This window comes from Aedes albopictus, chromosome 2 (assembly GCF_035046485.1).
Source record: "Aedes albopictus strain Foshan chromosome 2, AalbF5, whole genome shotgun sequence".
NCBI classification, from domain to species: Eukaryota; Metazoa; Arthropoda; class Insecta; order Diptera; family Culicidae; genus Aedes; species Aedes albopictus.
The window spans coordinates 310,860,671-310,878,432 of record NC_085137.1 but is presented as its reverse complement, the minus strand read 5'-3'; the positions used below and the strand labels follow the sequence as shown (position 1 = coordinate 310,878,432).

General features: G+C 37.0%; 3 protein-coding genes across 11 annotated transcripts in view; 2 read left to right on the top strand and 1 right to left on the bottom strand.

The window, feature by feature from the left end:
- The window catches only part of LOC109401001 (uncharacterized), a 403,227-nt gene that overhangs the window by 203,640 nt on the left and 181,825 nt on the right, over positions 1-17,762 (bottom strand). The window lies entirely within an intron of this gene.
- On the top strand, positions 4,118-5,325 carry LOC109428624 (uncharacterized). Its single transcript, XM_019704409.3, has 3 exons — positions 4,118-4,587; positions 4,644-4,847; positions 4,916-5,325. The coding sequence occupies exons 1-3, from the start codon at positions 4,488-4,490 to the stop codon at positions 5,245-5,247; spliced, it is 636 nt and encodes a 211-aa protein (XP_019559954.3). The 5' UTR covers positions 4,118-4,487; the 3' UTR covers positions 5,248-5,325.
- LOC109422505 (uncharacterized) lies at positions 9,626-12,874 on the top strand. Its single transcript, XM_019697310.3, has 3 exons — positions 9,626-10,191; positions 10,249-10,452; positions 10,517-12,874. Exons 1-3 carry the CDS (start codon positions 10,092-10,094, stop codon positions 10,846-10,848), a joined length of 636 nt encoding a protein of 211 aa, XP_019552855.3. The 5' UTR covers positions 9,626-10,091; the 3' UTR covers positions 10,849-12,874.

Here is a 17,762-nt window from a genome sequence, read left to right as displayed (position 1 = left end):
GGAGTTTTCCGCTAAATTCAGATAAAACAACTTTTTTTTTCAACTCTGATCGAATTTTCTCACTAATTCCATAATTTTTAGGGATAATATAGACATTTTGCAGAATTTGAGTTTTTTACCTAAAGTTGCCACATGACTCGAACTCTTGCCCCACAATTCGAACTTTTGCCCCACTATGGGTAAAATATGATTTCCAAATCGTTTTTTGCAAAAAGTTATACATGCTAAAGCATCTTCAAAATATACCTTGTTACGCCCCAAAATAAAACATAGAATTCGATTTCATTACAATTCCATTCAATGCGTTGGAAGGACCATCGCATATTACAATTTTTTGATCAAAAACCAACATTTTATCATAACTTTTCGAAATATTGATCAATTTTCATAATTTTTGGAGTGAAAGACTCTTTTTCAAAAAGGTTTCGAACAACCTTGACACCCGAAAGAAATAATTTAAATTGAGCTCAAAAACTTCAAAAGAAACTCTTGCCCCACTCGAACTTTTGCCCCACTTTACTCTATGTGACTGGTTCACTAGGTGGCGTGAACGATGCTGCAAAGAATGCATATTGTCACGACCTGTGAGCATAATTTTCAATGCGAAAAAATAGTTATTTCCCTGGAATCTTGACAATGGTTTATAATTTACAGTTCATTTCTTCGGCAGAGTTGTTAATCACACATTCCTTAGGATGTGGAGATGATAGCAAGGATATTTAAATTCAAGATGGCGGCTTAGGTTCCAAGATGGCGGTCAAAACTCCAGAATATATGCTTTTTAACGACAATGCTGCTTCGGATACTATGCAATATGGGTATCTATCGATCGGGCTTCACAAGTAGAACTCAAAAATGAATATCCGACGGGATTTTGAAATCAAAGATGGCGGACCATATCCAATATGGCGGCCATGAAATGGCAGTTTGATCTATAATACCATGCATTATGGGTATCTATCGATCGGGCTTGATGAATAGAAGTCAAAAATCGATATTTTACGCCATTTTGAAATCCAATATGGCGGACCATATCCAAGATGGCGGCCACAGATTGAGAGTTTGAGCTATGAAACCATGCAATATGGGTATCTATCGATCGGGCTTCATGAGTAGAACTCAAAAATGAATATCCGACGCCATTTTGAAACCCAAGATGGCGGACCATACCCAAGTTAGTGGCCACGGAATGGTAGTTTGAGCTATAATGTAATAATGCAATATGCGTATCTAAAGGAGGGTAGATGGTAGGGTAGCGGGTAGGATGAAAGGTGGAACAGACGGTCGGGTCGGTAGAGGGTTTGGGTGAATGATAGAGTAGAGGGAGTGGAGTAGAAGGTTAGGGTAGAGGATAGGGTAGACGATAGAGAGAAGGGTAGAATAGAGACTAGGTTTGAGGGTAGGAAAAATGTTAGGGTAGAGAGTAGGGTAGACGGTACGATTAAGCACAATATAGACTAGAGGGTACGGTAAAGGATATGGCAGTGGTTATAGTAGAGTATAGTTTAGAGGGTAGGGCAGATGGTCGGGTTGAAGGTTATGATAGAGCGTAGGATAGAGGGATGGAATAGAAGGCAAAGAAGACAGTAAGGTAGAGGCTAGAGAATAGGGTGAAGAATTGAGATGAGATTAGATGAGCTGAGGTTCTTTTTTGAGATACAGGGGGTGGCTAAAATGTTTGGGATGGGCAACTTTTTTTTATCTCACAAAAAAGTTCAACATGCTATAACTTTTCATAGTGTGCATCAAAAAATCTCAAATTTTGCCTGTTTGTCAACCTATTATATGTGCATCATTGGTAAAAACTTGGGCTCGATTGAATAATGTTTCACAAAGTTAGAACCGTTCGGGTAAAACACTTTTTATACGACTTATTTTTGAGCTGTCATATTTCGGAAACCAGTGAACCGAATTGAATGAAATTTCGAACGTACACTAACAATATGTATATGCTTTACAAACTATTGAAACGTAGGTACTTTTTAAACGTTGAAAAAAGTTATCATGGATTAACACTTTTTGGATTTTTTTTCGAAAAAATGTATTTTTTTACATCAATGTCAATAAATTTTAGTGTTGATATCCAAAGATTTTCCACTTCTGTTCTCAATCTATTATATCAGATATATAAGAGCCTATTTAGATTGCAGGAAGAACACATTTAGTAACTGTTGTGAGGTATTGTAAATTTGACTTATTTTCGTCCATATGGGTAAAAAATTCAACCCGGTATAACTTAACTCGCTGTAAGAAAATATATATTGTGGATAAACGTTAAAAAATTCATCCAATTCGGTTCACTGGTTTCCGAGATATTACAGTTCAAAAATTAGTTGTCTAAATAATAGTGTTTTACCCGAATGGTTCTTACTTCGTGAAAAAATAATCAATCGAGCCCAAAATTGTACGAATGATGCACATATAATAGGTTGACAAACAGTAAAAATTTGAGATTTGTTGATGCACTCTATGAAAAGTTACATCATGTTGAACTTTTTTTGTGGGAGAAAAAAAATTGCCTATCCCAAACATTTTGGCCATCCCCTGTACCTTCAGGAATTCTTTCCAGGATTTCTTCAGGCATTCCTTTCGAGAAACTTACCAGGTTTATTCGCGAGATTCCTTCAGATATTGCTTCCGAGATTGCTGTATTGATTGCTCCGGAGTTCTCTTCAGGGATTTTTGCAGGCGTTGTTTTGGAAAATCCTGAAAGGATTCTTTCTGCATTCTTTCAGGGATTTGTGCTGGAATTCCTTCAAAGATTCCTTCCATGATTCCTGCTGTTATTCCTTAAGGGATTCCTCCCGAAAAAAAAAATAAAAAATATATGTTTCTTCCGAAATTATTTTCAGGCAACCCTAGATCATAGAGACATCTTTTATGGTTCTTGCAGGAATGTCTGCTCAGCTTCTGGCCGGCATTCCTGTCATGATCTCTCTAAGGAATACATCAGGTATTCTTTATGAGATTCTTTCAGGAATAACTTCAGGGATTTCTACCAGAATTGCTTTAGAAAATCCTGAAAGGATTCTTTCAGAAATTTCACCCAGCATTCTTTCACGGATTTCTTCTGGAATTACTTCACAGATTCATTTTAGTATACTTTCGACAGTAGTCGAAACATATTCAGAGAATCCTAATGGAATTCTTTCTATGATCCGGGATCCTCGCTCGGGATTTATACAGCAATTCCTCTCAGAACTTCTTCTGTGCTTATTTCAGGGATTCCTACCACGCATTTAGTTGAGATTACCTCAGAACTCTACCAGATATGACTCTCAGAGTTCCTTCTGTATATCCTCCCGGGATTCATTCGGAGATTTCACATTATCTTTTCGATGTAACTTTGAGAGTGCCCAGAATAACACCATAAAATTCACATTTCGATCACGAATAAACAATCATGGAGTAGTACAAACATATTGGACCTGGGCGTGTTAGTAGAATACCTGTAAATACGAGACACCGAAGACGACCATATATTTGAGGTCGAAATACGTATCTGTCAAAAGAGACAAATTAAATGGAACATTACTTAACACGATTTTCTTTTTTAAATATAAAAAAACTTCTGAAAAGTTTACGTATGGTGAGTACGTAAAGAGAGTTTGTGCGGTGCTGAAAGAAAAACTCAATTACTTTATTAGAAATAATTATCTGTGTAAAATCTAACTTCTCAAGTATTTTAACGTTTGCTTATGCCACACATAGTGAGCTCTCTTTATTTGATTTGTTAAAAATATTGAGAAATGTTGAACACTGCAGTCGAAACTACATTAAATTACAAGAACCATGCATTGCATACTTTTAGGCGTTTATCGGGTTATATTTCTGCCCCAGTTCATAAGTCCTTTATCTATTCTTTTTGAGTGGTTATCATCTCTCTCACTTGTTTAGAGCTGCATTTTATCTATACGGATCAGAATATAACGATAGCGTAGAAGTTGTGCTGAAGTAGAACTCAAGAAAATTATCAGATATTTAGGACCTACAATGAAGAATTTTTTTGGAACTACACCATAGACTTCCATTTTTTTTTCATCAAATCATTCATATTTCATTGGAACTTGACCTTTGATAACAAATTTATTTGAAGATTTAAATTGTGAGACACCTTGGGCGTTAACGGCTTAAGCATCCTATTCATCTTTTGTACACATAAGGCGCTTTTACCATATCTCATGTGATGTAGCTTAAACGCATACAAGTATGTATAACACGGACGTAAAGTTTTTATACGTTCAAATTGGTTGTCTGGTATGTTATTATTGGGCAAATATTATAAAACATCTACTGTTGAGGTTACATGTTGAATATTAAATAGGAGCTTTTTAATCATGCCATGTTGTCTGAAACGGGAAAGCACTGTTTTGTTCAATGATTGAGCTGATAAGTACTACCAAGTTCGACGAGGAATCCCCTTTGGAAAACTATTAATTCTTTGTCAGTCTTATATCAGCCATTCGGGTGTTATCAGCGAGAGCATAATGATTTGTGCTAACATGAAAGTAGTTCTGCTCGTTGCCTTAGTTCAGTTCTCAGCAGCATCCAGATCAAACCACGGAAATAATGTTAACACATTTGAAGGTAATTTTGCAAGATTCCATGGAAGCCCGCCTTGAATGACACCTTTTTTATTCCAGCTACATACGGCTGTTTGCAGTATAGCACAAACCATGGTTATGAATATGCTCATCCGTACTATTCTACCGCAAAATTTGAAAACCTGAAAGTCACAGCAGGAAATGTTACATATATGCGGATGGGAGTGCTCGCTCGGAATGATGGTCACATTCGTCTATCGCCGGTTGAATATCCCTACGACAAAACTGAAATGAATGAGCTTGGTAAGTAGTGAAGTGAATTTTGATTATCTTCCACAACCAACAATTAAATGACACATCCCTCATTGTAGTGCTTTCCGGTTGGGCCAATACGGCTATCGAGATTCGACGATACACTCGGACGGACCATAAGACCCGGATCAATAATCGGGTGTTCTTGCACATCAGAAGCGATGGGCTGTTGTCGGAGTTTAGTCCAATGATGTTCACGATGTCTATCGATACGCATGGAAATGTGCGGCTTGTTAAAGATGGCGACGAATATCCTTTTATCGAGTTTAAAGATCCAAAGATATCGTTCAAGTACATGGGGTTCTGCAACTGGGATGCTCCGGCAATATACTTCTTCGATTGTCCATTTGAGGTAGATCACAGGAAATGTGAGGGAATTGCGTTTACCTGATTGCTGGACTGTAGCGATTTGAAATGCTGAACTGTGAACAAACACGAATGTTGGCAATAATAATTTTTTAACAATAGATTCGCAATTCCCCCTGCTATTTCAACTGTTTATTTATTACAAATTCGGAAAGATTCCAATCCTTTTAACAAGAAAAAAATGTCAATTCGATCTATACTATGTACAATATGAAAGAAACTTACATTTCTCATTTATAAAAGCTTTCAATTCGCTGAATATAGCCACCATGAAATTAAGGTCATCGGTAATAAAAACGAAAACCAAGAATATGCCGACTGCACAACCGATTTCACAATGATATTAATCGGTTGCACTTTAAGCTGCAGTGTACTCAATCCTCGCGCCATCGGCATCAATTTACCCAGCACCTGTGACCCGCATGGTCAGCGGCGACTGATTTTGTTTAAATGTAAACGTAATTGAAACGACATTTAAAATATGATAAGCTCTACACATAAAATCGATCGTATTCATCATGATGGATTACGCTAATGAATATGAGTATGATTTATTAAGCTTTCCATTTTTATAAGCCGGCATATAATTACGACTATATCTACCGAAGTTCATTGATCCCCGGTCCAGTTGAACTCGATCTTTAGGTTGTTCCCAAACGCAATCTATCTTTTGACCCAACCCGCATTCACATCATTCATTCATTCATGCAAAAAAATGTCCATCCCGAAGTGTAAACAGCACGCATCAAGGGACCAATTTGTCCAAACTGGTTCGAGTGATAAAAGAAGTGCAAGTTTGAGATTGACGCAGTCAGTCGGTCAATCGCATTCCCATGCAATTCAACACCAACAGCGTTCCAAGTGTCGTCCGCCAGCTGGCAAAGGCAAAGGGGGGCACGCAGTGCAAATAATTATCCGAATGGTAGGGGCGATCAATGAAATTCTTGAATGATCCAACTATGGATGGGATTAATCTTTCTCGCAAATTAAAACTAAATACTGATGTTTATTGGCATACAGGCATACCTCGATAGACGATAGTCGATAGGCATACTATCGAAACGTATGTACTATCGAATCACACATTTTTATTTCAAATTTCATTTTCAAATCAAAGAATGTTATTTCTAGAATGTCAGGATTGCCAAAAAAATACATGTGGTCTAAGGGTCCGTTTTTTATTTACGTAATTTTGCTTGTTTAGGATCCTATCTTTATTGGAAAAATCTTCTTGTACTCTGGGGATGCTTCGTAGAGGCATCTCGTCTCTGGGAACTTTGATTTTATTTGAATTATCTTTTAGAACCATCCAAACTCGTCTAGATGTAATTAATTAGATGTAGGTCAGTTATATCTTGTTATAGAAACATTCAAGAAATTTTCTCCTGCAATATTTATTGCCGTGATATTTTCAAAATCTTCTGAACACTGCTCCTTCTAGAACACCTTACCTCCAAGAGTTTAAATGTTTTACGAGATGGGATTTCTAGAGGTAGCCCGGAGCTCTAGGAGGAATCCCGGAATACTTGGAGGAATTCAAGGAAAAATTATTTGATGAATCTTAGAAAGAATTCCTGCAGGAATCTCGGAACGAATTTCTGGAGGAATCTTGGAATAAATTCATGGAGAAATCCCGGAACGAAATTCCTGGAGGTATTCAGGAAGAATTTCCTGAAGAAATCCTGGAAGACCCGAAAGTATTACAGAAGAAATTCTTGGTGAAGTTTCGGAAGGAATCTCTGGAGAAATCTCTGAAAGAGACCCTGGAATCTCATTAGGAATCGGAGAAGAAACTCTGGAAGAATCCCTAAGGAATCCCAGAAAGAATTCCTGGAGAAAACACCTAGAGGAATTTCGGAACTGACAGAAACTTGAAACTTGAAGAAATCCCTCAAGCAAGCGAGAAAGCGAAATGTCTTTCCCCGAATCCCACATTTCGGGTTCACCCAGAAACAATTGAATTGGTACAGCCTATAGGACAATGCAAGCCGCGGTTGTTAAAGAATTTATTTCTAATTTTTTGATGTTTTGTGACCTTTTGGTTTACGTTCAGACTTCAAGAGAATTTCTCAAAAAGTCCCCGGAATCCTCCAGGAATTTGATCCGAGATTCTCCGAACAGTTTCTTTCGGGATGTCTCCGGATTTATTTTTTTGGGACTTCCAGATGGTATTCCTGTAAATTCTAGCAACATCACCCAAAATTTCTTTAGGAGTTCTTTCGGAAATTGTATCAGAAATTCTTACCGAGATTCCTTCAAAAACTCCTTGCAATCCTTACGGATTATTTCTGGAATTTCCTACGAGATTCTTCCCGGAGTATCTTCTGGGAATTCTTCAGGAATTCCTTCTGAAACCTTTCCAGAAATATTACAAGATCCCTGACAAGAATTTCATTCAGTATACCTCTAAAAGCTTCTCCGAGATCCCTCCAGGAACTTCTCCCGGTTTTTTTTTCGGAAGCTACTTCTGATTTAAGTATTCCTTCTGGGATTCTTACAATAATTTTACCAGGTAAACTTTCTGGGATTTTTCCAGGATTTTTTCGGAAATTCCTTCCGGGATTCCTCCGTGAATTTCTTTTGGGTGACTGTCAGGAATTACTTTTCAGGAACTTCTTCCGGGATTCCTCTTAGAGCTTCTTCTAGGAATTCTTTCAGAAACTGATTCCGGGATTTCTTCTTTTTCCAGGAATCATGTAGGGACTCTTATTTGGTTTCCACCAAGAGCTCCGTCAGGAGGAATACTTTCAGATGTTTGTAATGGAAATCCTCCTGGAATTCATTATGAATTTTTTGGAGTATTTTGTTTTTGGAAATCCTCATGTAGTTTCTTTAGGATTTTCTTGAATAAACAAAACGCAACTTAGTTATAGCTCCCTCCTAGAGGAATTTTAGAATAAGTTTGTGGAGAAACCACGGAAGAAATACCTGGAAGAGTTTTAGGAAAAAATACTAAGGTAATCCTAGAAGGAGTAATGCTGAAGGAATCTCGAAATTAATTTCTACAGAAATCCAGGAATCTCTGGAATCGTGGGGAACTTCCTGGAACAATCCTGGCAAGAGTTTTTGACGGAACCCCAGGCGGAACCTCTTAAGGAATCTCAGAAAAAAAAAAAACTCCTGGAAAAACTCCAGAGGGAACTTCTGAAGGAATCCAAAGCAACGAAACGTCAAAAAACTATAAACATTTTCCTTAGCAACCGCGGCTTGTAGTGCCGGTTGTACGGCACTCAAAGTTGTTTAAATTTCGAAACTCATGGAAAACTGTCAAATATTTCATACGTATCGCAAAAAAACATTAATTGTTGGAAAATGAAAAATAATGACAAGTAAGTGAACTACTGATATCAATGGTTTGGATAAGTGACTTGATGGTTTTGATTCATGTTTTGGAGAGCAATCTTCGCCGAGAGATTTTTTTTTATTACCACACAAAATAGAACCATCATGTGCCTTTTTATTTTATTACAACGTTCTATTGGTGCAAGTGCTTATAGACCACTGAGCTGAGAAGTAGTCCTCCCCAGCTGGGATGTAACGCCAGAATGATGATGCCAGATATTATTTATGACTGGCAGAAAGTATCTGTGTATAGCGAAGAATACTGCAATCATTACATCAAACGTATTCGTTCATGTCTTCCATTTCGATACATTTTAGAACTGCTTATAGGTTCCCACACTTTTTAGGTTCGCGACCCCCTTTTGTCAGTTGACGTGCTTTCGGCGACTCACCATAGAAATTCCCTCATTTGTTGTGTGTTACAGTCAGGCCCAGATTAAGGATTGTGGGGGCCCAGGGCCCGAGCGGATGTGGAGGACCCTCGGAGAGATGACCAAACATGTTTTTTTCTCATTTTCGAACAGTACTTGAGAAATATGAAAAATAAAGCTAATGTTAGCAACCAAAAAAAGTTTTTATGCAATTCAGTATCATAATTTCAATTTTATATAACTCATTTCAGTATCATAATGGCCATTTTTTCCGAACTGGTTCATTATGCAACTGAAATGAGTTGCATAATGAAAAATAGTTGTATAATCTTCATAATGCAACTCATTTGAGTTTTGAATATCATGCAACTCAAATGAGTTGCATTATGAAAAAAATCATTGCATAAAATTTTGTATGGAACTCGTTGCAAAACTAGATTTTTTCAGCACTCTTCGTATTTATCCAACTCGGCAAGCCTCGTTGGATAAATGTACGACTCGTGCTGAAAAAATCAACTTTTTGCAACTAGTTACATAAATAACTATTGTGGGGGCCCCTAAAATGTCCGGCCCCCCGCCCCCCCCCCCCCCTTAGATCCGGCCTTGGTTACAGTAAATTATTCAACTGACTCTCGCGACCCGCTGGATGAAGGCCGGCGACCCCCCTGGGGGGTCGCGACCCACAGTTTGGGAAACCATCTGAAAATCCATGTTATAGGAGTCTGCATAATACAAATTCATAGTATCGGAGTCTCTGCTATACGTCTACTAATGATTCGAACCCGTTTTTGTAGATTAAAAATTAAATAAATTTTGGTGTACGCACTATCGAGGCAAAATGTACGTACTATCGAGGTACGCCTGTATTCGATGTTTTTTCGCGTCCTGACAAGCAATAAACGGTCTGTTTGAAAAATAATTTCAACCAAATGAAGGAAAAACTATTGCTTCATAATAGTCCCAAAGACATCAAACAGATTTGAACCATATTTTAAATTAAAAAAATCCATATTCAAAAGTGTCCAAAGTAGCCCCGCATGTCAAAAGTAACCCCGCACGACGGTACTACCAAGTTTAACGAGGAATCCCCTTTGTAAAACTCTTAATTTTTTGTCAGTCTTCTATCAGCCATCGGGGCGTTATCAGCGAGAGCATAATGATTTGTGCTAACATGAAAGTAGTTCTGCTCGTTGCCTTAGTTCAGTTCTCAGCAGCATCCAGATCAAACCACGGAAATAATGTTAACACATTTGAAGGTAATTTTGCAAGATTCCATGGAAGTCCACTCTGAAAGAAAGCTTTTATAATTTCAGCTACCTACGGCTGTTTGCAGTATAGCACAAACCATGGTAATGAATATGCTCATCCGTACTATTCTACCGCAAAATTTGAAAACCTGAAAGTCACAACAGGAAATGTTACATATATGCGGATGGGAGTGCTCGCTCGGAACGATGGTCACATTCGTCTATCACCGATTGAATATCCCTACGACAAAACCGAAATGAATGAGATTGGTAAGTAGTTAAGTGAATTTTGATTATCTTCCACAATCAACAATTGACACATCCCTCATTGTAGTGCTTTCCGGTTGGGCCAATACGGCCATCGAAATTCGACGGTACACTCGGACGGGCCATAAGACCCGGATTAATAATCGTGTGCTCTTGCACATCAGAAGCGACGGGCTGTTGTCGGAGTTTAGTCCAATGATGTTCACGATGTCTATCGATACGCATGGAAATGTGCGGCTCGTTAAAGATGGCGACGAATATCCTTTTGTCGAGTTTAAAGATCCAAAGATATCGTTCAAGTATATAGGGTTCTGCAACTGGGGTGTTCCGGCAATATACTTCTTCGACTGTCCATTCGAGGTGGATCGAAGGAGGTGTGAGGGAATTGCGTTTACCTAATTGCTGGACTGTAGCGATTTGCGATGCTGGACTGTAAGTTGCACTGATTCTACTCAAATATAGACACGAATGTTAGCGATAATATTTGAGAAAATAGAATGACAATCCCCACGGCTATTTCAAATGTTTATACGCTACACATTCGAAAAGATTTAAAATCATTAAACAAGAAAAAATGTCAATGCGATTAATACTACCTATGTACAGCATGAAAGAAACTTACATTTCTCATTTATGAAAAGCTTCCATTTCGTTGAACTAAGGTCATCGGTAATAAAACGAAAACCAAGAATATGCCGACTGGACAACCGATTTCACAATGATATTAATCGGTTGCACTTTCAACTACAGCGTGCTCAATCCTCGCGGCATCGGCATTAATTTACCCAGCACCTGTGACCCGCATGGTCAGCGGCGAAGGATTTTGTTTGAATGTTATTGAAACGACATTTAAAATACGACAAGCTCTACACATAAAATCGATCGTATTCATCATGATGGATTACGCTAATGAATATGAGTATGATTTATTAAGCTTTCCATTTTTATAAGCCGGCATTTAATTACGACTATATCTACCGAAGTTCATTGATCCCCGGTCCAGTTGAACTCGATCTTTAGGTTGTCCCCAAACGCAATCTATCTTTTGATCCAACCCGCATTCCCATCATTCATTCGTTCATCAATGCAAACAAATATCCATCCCGAAGTGTAAACAGCACGCATCAAGGGACCAATTTGTTCAAACTGGTTCGAGTGATAAAGGAAGCGCAAGTTTGAGATTGACGCAGTCAGTCGGTCAATCGCATTCCCACGCAATTCAACACCAACAGCGTTCCAAGTGTATTCCGCCAGCTGGCAAAGGGGGGCACGCATTGCAAATAATTATCCGAATGGTAGGGGCGATCAATGAAATTCTTGTTCGATCCAACTATGGATGGGATTAGTCTTTCTTACAAATTAAAACTAAGTTCCGCCAAACTGTTGATTATTGGCAAAAGTATATGCAATATTCTCCGTAAAAATGTAATTCGGCACGTAGGTATATTTTAAATATCCGTCATAAAAACATTGTATTTTTACAAATGAACTTCATTTCTACGCTCATGAGCGGCTATTGGAACACGAGCGGCTACTGGTATACTGAGCGTATTATAATACTCGGTTTGCAGCTGCAGCTCTCGTTGGGACCTGTTATTCACGGCATTTTTTGAGGATTTGCCATACGGTGAAAATCTGGTCCGTTGTCGACCGGCCGCCGATAAAACCGGCTTGGTAAGTTCCCACGAACTCATTTATTCTACAGGGGATAGACAAAATGATCGGGACAGGCAAAATTTTCACTTTCCAAAATATGTTCAACTAGCTGTAACTTTTCGAAAAGTGCATCAAATATTCTCAAATTTTTACTGTAAGCTCTTCAACTAGTTGTGTATCAGTGGACAAAATTTGGAAAAGATCGGACAATTCTTCACGAAGTTATAAAGATTTTTGAAAAAGATAAAATTATCCGATAGCCAACTTTGAGCTGCTATATCTCCGGATTCAATGAACCGATTGCAATGAAATTTTGAACATTCATGACTTATATAATGAGCTTTGGAAAACATTTAACTTAACTTGAAATTTTAAACAAGCGAAAAAGTTATAGTGATTTTATTTTTTTCACGGTTTTTTAGTAAATTGGTCAATTTTTAATATACATCCCATTACTTTTTCAATTTTTCGGCGGTTACGTTGTTACTTTCCTTCAAAACGCATTTATATATAAGTCAATTAGAGGGAAACTAAATGAACTATAATTTGCATCTTGAATTTTGAAACGATGTTGATGTTTTGGATAATTTGGTGTTTTTTTAGAAAAATAATCTAATCGTTATAACTTTCTTCCGTGTTAAGAATATTAAGTTAAGTCAATGGTTTTTCATAGCTCATTATATAAGTCATAAATGGACAAAATTTCATTGCATTCGGTTCATTGAATCCCGAGATATAACAGCTCAAAGTTGGCTATAGGATAATTTTACCTTTTTCAAAAATCTTTATAACTTCGTGAAGAATTGTCCGATCTTTTCCAAATTTTGTCCACTGATACACAACTAGTTGAAGAGCTTACAGTAAAAATTTGAGAATATTTGATGCACTTTTCGAAAAGTTACAGCTAGTTGAACATTTTTTGGAAAGTGAAAATTTTGCCTGTCCCGATCATTTTGTCTATCCCCTGTAGGTAACAGACGACGGAAGATGATCTGGGATAGCACTTTGTAGGCGGCCACGGTGTGCCAAAAACCGTTATTAACAAATAAAAATGTCCACCCAAGTGGCACCCGGCAAACGAAAGATATACTATTCTAGCATCTCCTCTGAAAATTTGAACATGTTTCATCGAGGGAAACTAAAGTTTTTGTAATTTGAAGATTTTGAGCTATTTCTATAGAATTTTCTTATATGAGTAAATGCACGCACGGTGTGCCTGATATCACTATTAACAAATAAAAATATACTCCAAACTCACACCCGGCATTCGAAAGATATACTATTCTAGTATCTCCTCCGAAAATTTGAAAATGTTTTATCGAGGGAAACCAAAGTTTTTACTGTTTGAAGATTTTCCTCTATTTTCATAGAATAAGCTCATATATGGCAATATTGTCATAGGGATAGGATGTTTCATTGACTCTTCAAATCAAATCAAACAAATATTAACAAGATTCACAAACACCATTTGAAAGATACAACATTCAAACAACTTCTCTCAAAATTTGACAACGTTTTATTGAAACGATCGCAAATTACAGTGGTTTGAAAATATAAGATATGATAAAGTATATTGAAAATGCAGTAATTTCATAGAATATTATTTCAATTTCTCATGATATTCATTCCTCGCAATGAATATTTATTTTGTAACTAATGTAAAACTTTGATTATATATCAAATTGTTGCGATACTATTACAAAACTCCGTAGGTGTTTTACCGAGTTTATCGATAAAGCGATAGTATGCATATCTCCAATGAAATTGAAATAAAACATTAAATTGTTGTTACTAATGATCATTCAAATGTAAAATTTCCAAATTCACTGAAGACACGTTTGTAACATGACATATAAAAACTGGGTAGTAAAACGATTAGCATTTAGGTTTACTTTAAAAGCTTCAATATCCTAAACATTATACCAACAATTTACAAAGCTTCCTAGGAATACCAAAACATAGGTTTAACTTTCGTTTCACTCTCGTAACTCTCAATAGGTATCCAAATTCACCGACAAGATACCAACATATTTATAACGTGCTTAAAAAACAAAAAAAAAAACGGTGCCAAACACTTAGAAAGTTTATGTAATCTACGCTCACGGAGTGCCACATTTTTATTTGTATTCGAATAGCAGGTAAAACTATGAATTATTATTATTATTTTTTTTGTTTAGAGAGACTTTACCGTTCTCGGCATTCGTCTCAATATTAATTAGATTATCAAACTACGTTAATTGAAATTCCTCTCAATGAAATGTTGCCACATGTGATGGTTAGAACACTTGAGTATCACGCCGAGGACCTGGGATCGAATCCCACTCCCGACACAAAATGTGAGTTCTTCCTTCGGAAGGAAAGTAAAGCGTGGGTCCCAAGATGAACTAGCCTAGGGCTAAAAATCTCGTTAATACAGATAAAAAAAAAATTTTGCCAAATTTTCAGAGAAGTTGCTTGAATATTTATTGTACTTTTAGAATTTGTGAAACTCATGACAACGTTCAACACTAGTTCGCGTTATGGGATGAGAAAACAGTAATAGGGGTTCGGGACCCTAGAAACTCTAATGCGTATATTAATTGAACACCCCAAGTTCTCAGTTCCAACTTCGGTCTTGAACTGTGAAGTCCCTTTCCAATATTTTTCGAAAATTCTTTCACTATGACACTTCAAGGGTTCCAAAACCCTGTAATTTTTTTCTCATCTCATAATACAAAGTTTTTTTTTTTTAATTTTGTTTACCAGTGTTATTATTTGTTTAAGATATGAAGAGCACCGTATTACAATATTCCCATATACAGGGGATGGCCATAATGTTTGGGATAGGCAACTTTTTTTCTCCCACAAAAGAAATCAACATGCAGTAACTTTTCATAGAGTGCATCAAAAAATCTCAAATTTTGACTGTTTGTCAACCTATTATATCTGCACCATTGGTACAAATATGCGCTCGATTGGTCAATTTTTCGCGAAGTTATAACCGTTCGGGTAAAACACTATTATTTAGACAACTCATTTTTGAGCTGTCATATTTCGAAAACCAGTGAACCGAATTGAATGAATTTTTTAACGTTTATCAACAATATATCGATACTTAATACGACGTTATAAAATGTAATATTTTCTCACGGCCAATTTAGTTATACCGGGTTGAAATTTTTACCCATATAGAGGAAAATAAGTCAAATTTACAATATCACACAAAAATTACTAAATGTGTTCTTCCTTCTATCTAAATAGGCTTCAATATATCTGATGAGAGATAACTTGAGAACAGAAGTGGAAAATCTTTGGATATCAACACTTAAATTTATTGACATTGATGTAAAAGAATTACATTTTTTCGAGAAAAATCCAAAAAGTGTCAATCCATGATAATTTTTTTCAACGTTTAAAAAGTACCTATGTTTTAATAGTTTGTGAAGCATTCACAAACTTGTTAGTGTACGTTCAAAATTTCATTCAATTCGGTTCACTGGTTTCCGAGATATGAAAGCTCAAAAATGAGTTGTCTAAAAAATAGTGTTTTACCCGAACGGTTCTAACTTTGCGAAATATTAATCAATCGAGCCCAAATTTGTACCAATGGTGCAGATATAATAGGTTGACAAACAGTCAGAATTTGAGATTTTTTGATGCACTCTATGAAAAATTACTGCATGTTGATTTTTTTTGTGGGAGAAAAAAAGTTGCCTATCCCAAACATTTTGGCCATCCCCTGTATGAGCTAATTCTATGAAAATATAGGAAAATCTTCAAACAGTAAAAACTTTGGTTTCCCTTGATAAAACATTTTCAAATTTTCGGAGGAGATACTAGAATAGTATATCTTTCAAACGCCGGGTGTGAGTTTGGGGTACATTTTTATTTGTTAATAGTGGTATCAGGTACACCGTGCGTACATATTTACTCATATAAGAAAATCCTATAGAAATGGCTCAAAATCTTCAAATCACAAAAACTTTAGTTTCCCTCGATGAAACATTTTCAAATTTTCAGAGGAGATACTAGAATAGTATATCTTTCGAATGCCGGGTGCCACTTGGGTGGACATTTTTATTTGTTAATAACGGTTTTTGGCACACCGTGCGGCATTTAAAATGGTAATCGCTCGAAAGTTCTCACTCCTTGAATTGACACCTGCTGCGATACCGCCCTTAACAGTCGCTTTGTTGTTTTTGAGCTGGTGGATAGTATCCTTAACTTCCCTCAGCGTGGGAGTTGATTCGTTCCTGTACTCTGCTACACCAAAGTTATCATCTCCTCCGATGCCTTGATCGTGCTCGTCGAAGTGCTGCTTCCACCTTTCGATCACCTCACGTCGTCGACTCCGTTCTACGTACCCGATAGTGCTCTCGGCTGCGTTGTTGACTGCTGCTTTGACTGTATTCCAGCCACATCGAGCACTCCCTCGTCCGGCAACGCTGCCTCGAGATTCTGCGCGAATGCGGTGGCGACATCCGGTTGCTTCGGTCGCTCTGGATCGTACCGGGGCGGCCACCGGTACTGTACACGGTGTTCAATAAGTTCGGATACACAGTAAAATTGAATTTATTTTCCATCTGTAATTCAGTTTTGCAAAGTGAATGTATTAATTGAAAGCTCACATAATACTGGTCAAATACAGTATATGTTTTGAAATAAACTGTCCTTTATCCTTTTGTAATAATTGCAAATGTGTCTCAAGTTCCTTTTGGCCGGCACGCACGTCTGTCATTGGTATTTCGTCTAGCTTTTATTGAGTAATGGTGTTAAGTTGAATCAAATTAGGTTGTTGTCCTCAGCATTAGTGGTAGCAACTATGGCCATACTAAATAATCTATAAGATTCAGATTGTGTGAAATACGGACACATTTTATTTTGATCTTTAAAATTGCTAAAATTGCCGCTGTACCTGGTTTAATGATTTTTGTTTTGTCATAAAGCAAGGCTGCGTTATATCTCAGTTTAATCCATAGTTATCTTTTCCAAAACTTGATTATATCCCTATTGTGGCAAATTTGAACCAAAATTGGCTTTATATAATGTTTTTATGCCTTTTTCATAGATTTAAGCACATTTTGACTAAACTTGCAAATTTATCACCATATCATCACTGAAATAGCAGTGTAAAGGTTTTGTCTATTAATTTAGTTATTTTAATATAGTATAGTGAGATGTAAACTCAAAAGTCAACGTTTTAGACTTCTGTAGCTTGAGAAACTTATCGAAAATTATTCCAGCGTGCCGGAGCTAACAAACTTTAGAAGCATCTGAGGCTTATAAAAAAAAGTAGAAAAAAAACTTTATTCAAAACCATATGCTATATTTGATCAGTGTTATATGACCTTTTAATAAATACATTTACTTTGAAAATCTGAATTACAGATATGAAATTAATTGAAGTTATATGGTGTATCCGAACTTATTGAACACCCTGTACATTGTTAATAACGGAGAGTTTTGGGCGCAGTTTAACCATCACCAGGTAGTGATCAGCTACCTGTGGCGGTCGTAAAAAAGTCCGTTATAGTAGGGAGGATCAAGGTAGGCTGGTGCGTATTTCATCTGACCTTTCACGAGCCACCGGAGCTTTGTTTCAGGTGTCTGGAACCAGGACACAAGCCATGGGACTTTTAAGGCGCTGACAAGAGAACTATGTAGGAGATGCGGCGCAG

Coding starts and splice junctions, on each gene's coding strand:
- LOC109428624 (XM_019704409.3), top strand. CDS start 4,488: ATGATTTGTGCTAACATGAAAGTAGTTCTGCTCGTTGCCTTAGTTCAG. Junction 4,588..4,643: donor TAATGTTAACACATTTGAAG/GTAATTTTGCAA, acceptor TTTTTATTCCAG/CTACATACGGCTGTTTGCAG. Junction 4,848..4,915: donor AACTGAAATGAATGAGCTTG/GTAAGTAGTGAA, acceptor CCCTCATTGTAG/TGCTTTCCGGTTGGGCCAAT.
- LOC109422505 (XM_019697310.3), top strand. CDS start 10,092: ATGATTTGTGCTAACATGAAAGTAGTTCTGCTCGTTGCCTTAGTTCAG. Junction 10,192..10,248: donor TAATGTTAACACATTTGAAG/GTAATTTTGCAA, acceptor TTATAATTTCAG/CTACCTACGGCTGTTTGCAG. Junction 10,453..10,516: donor AACCGAAATGAATGAGATTG/GTAAGTAGTTAA, acceptor CCCTCATTGTAG/TGCTTTCCGGTTGGGCCAAT.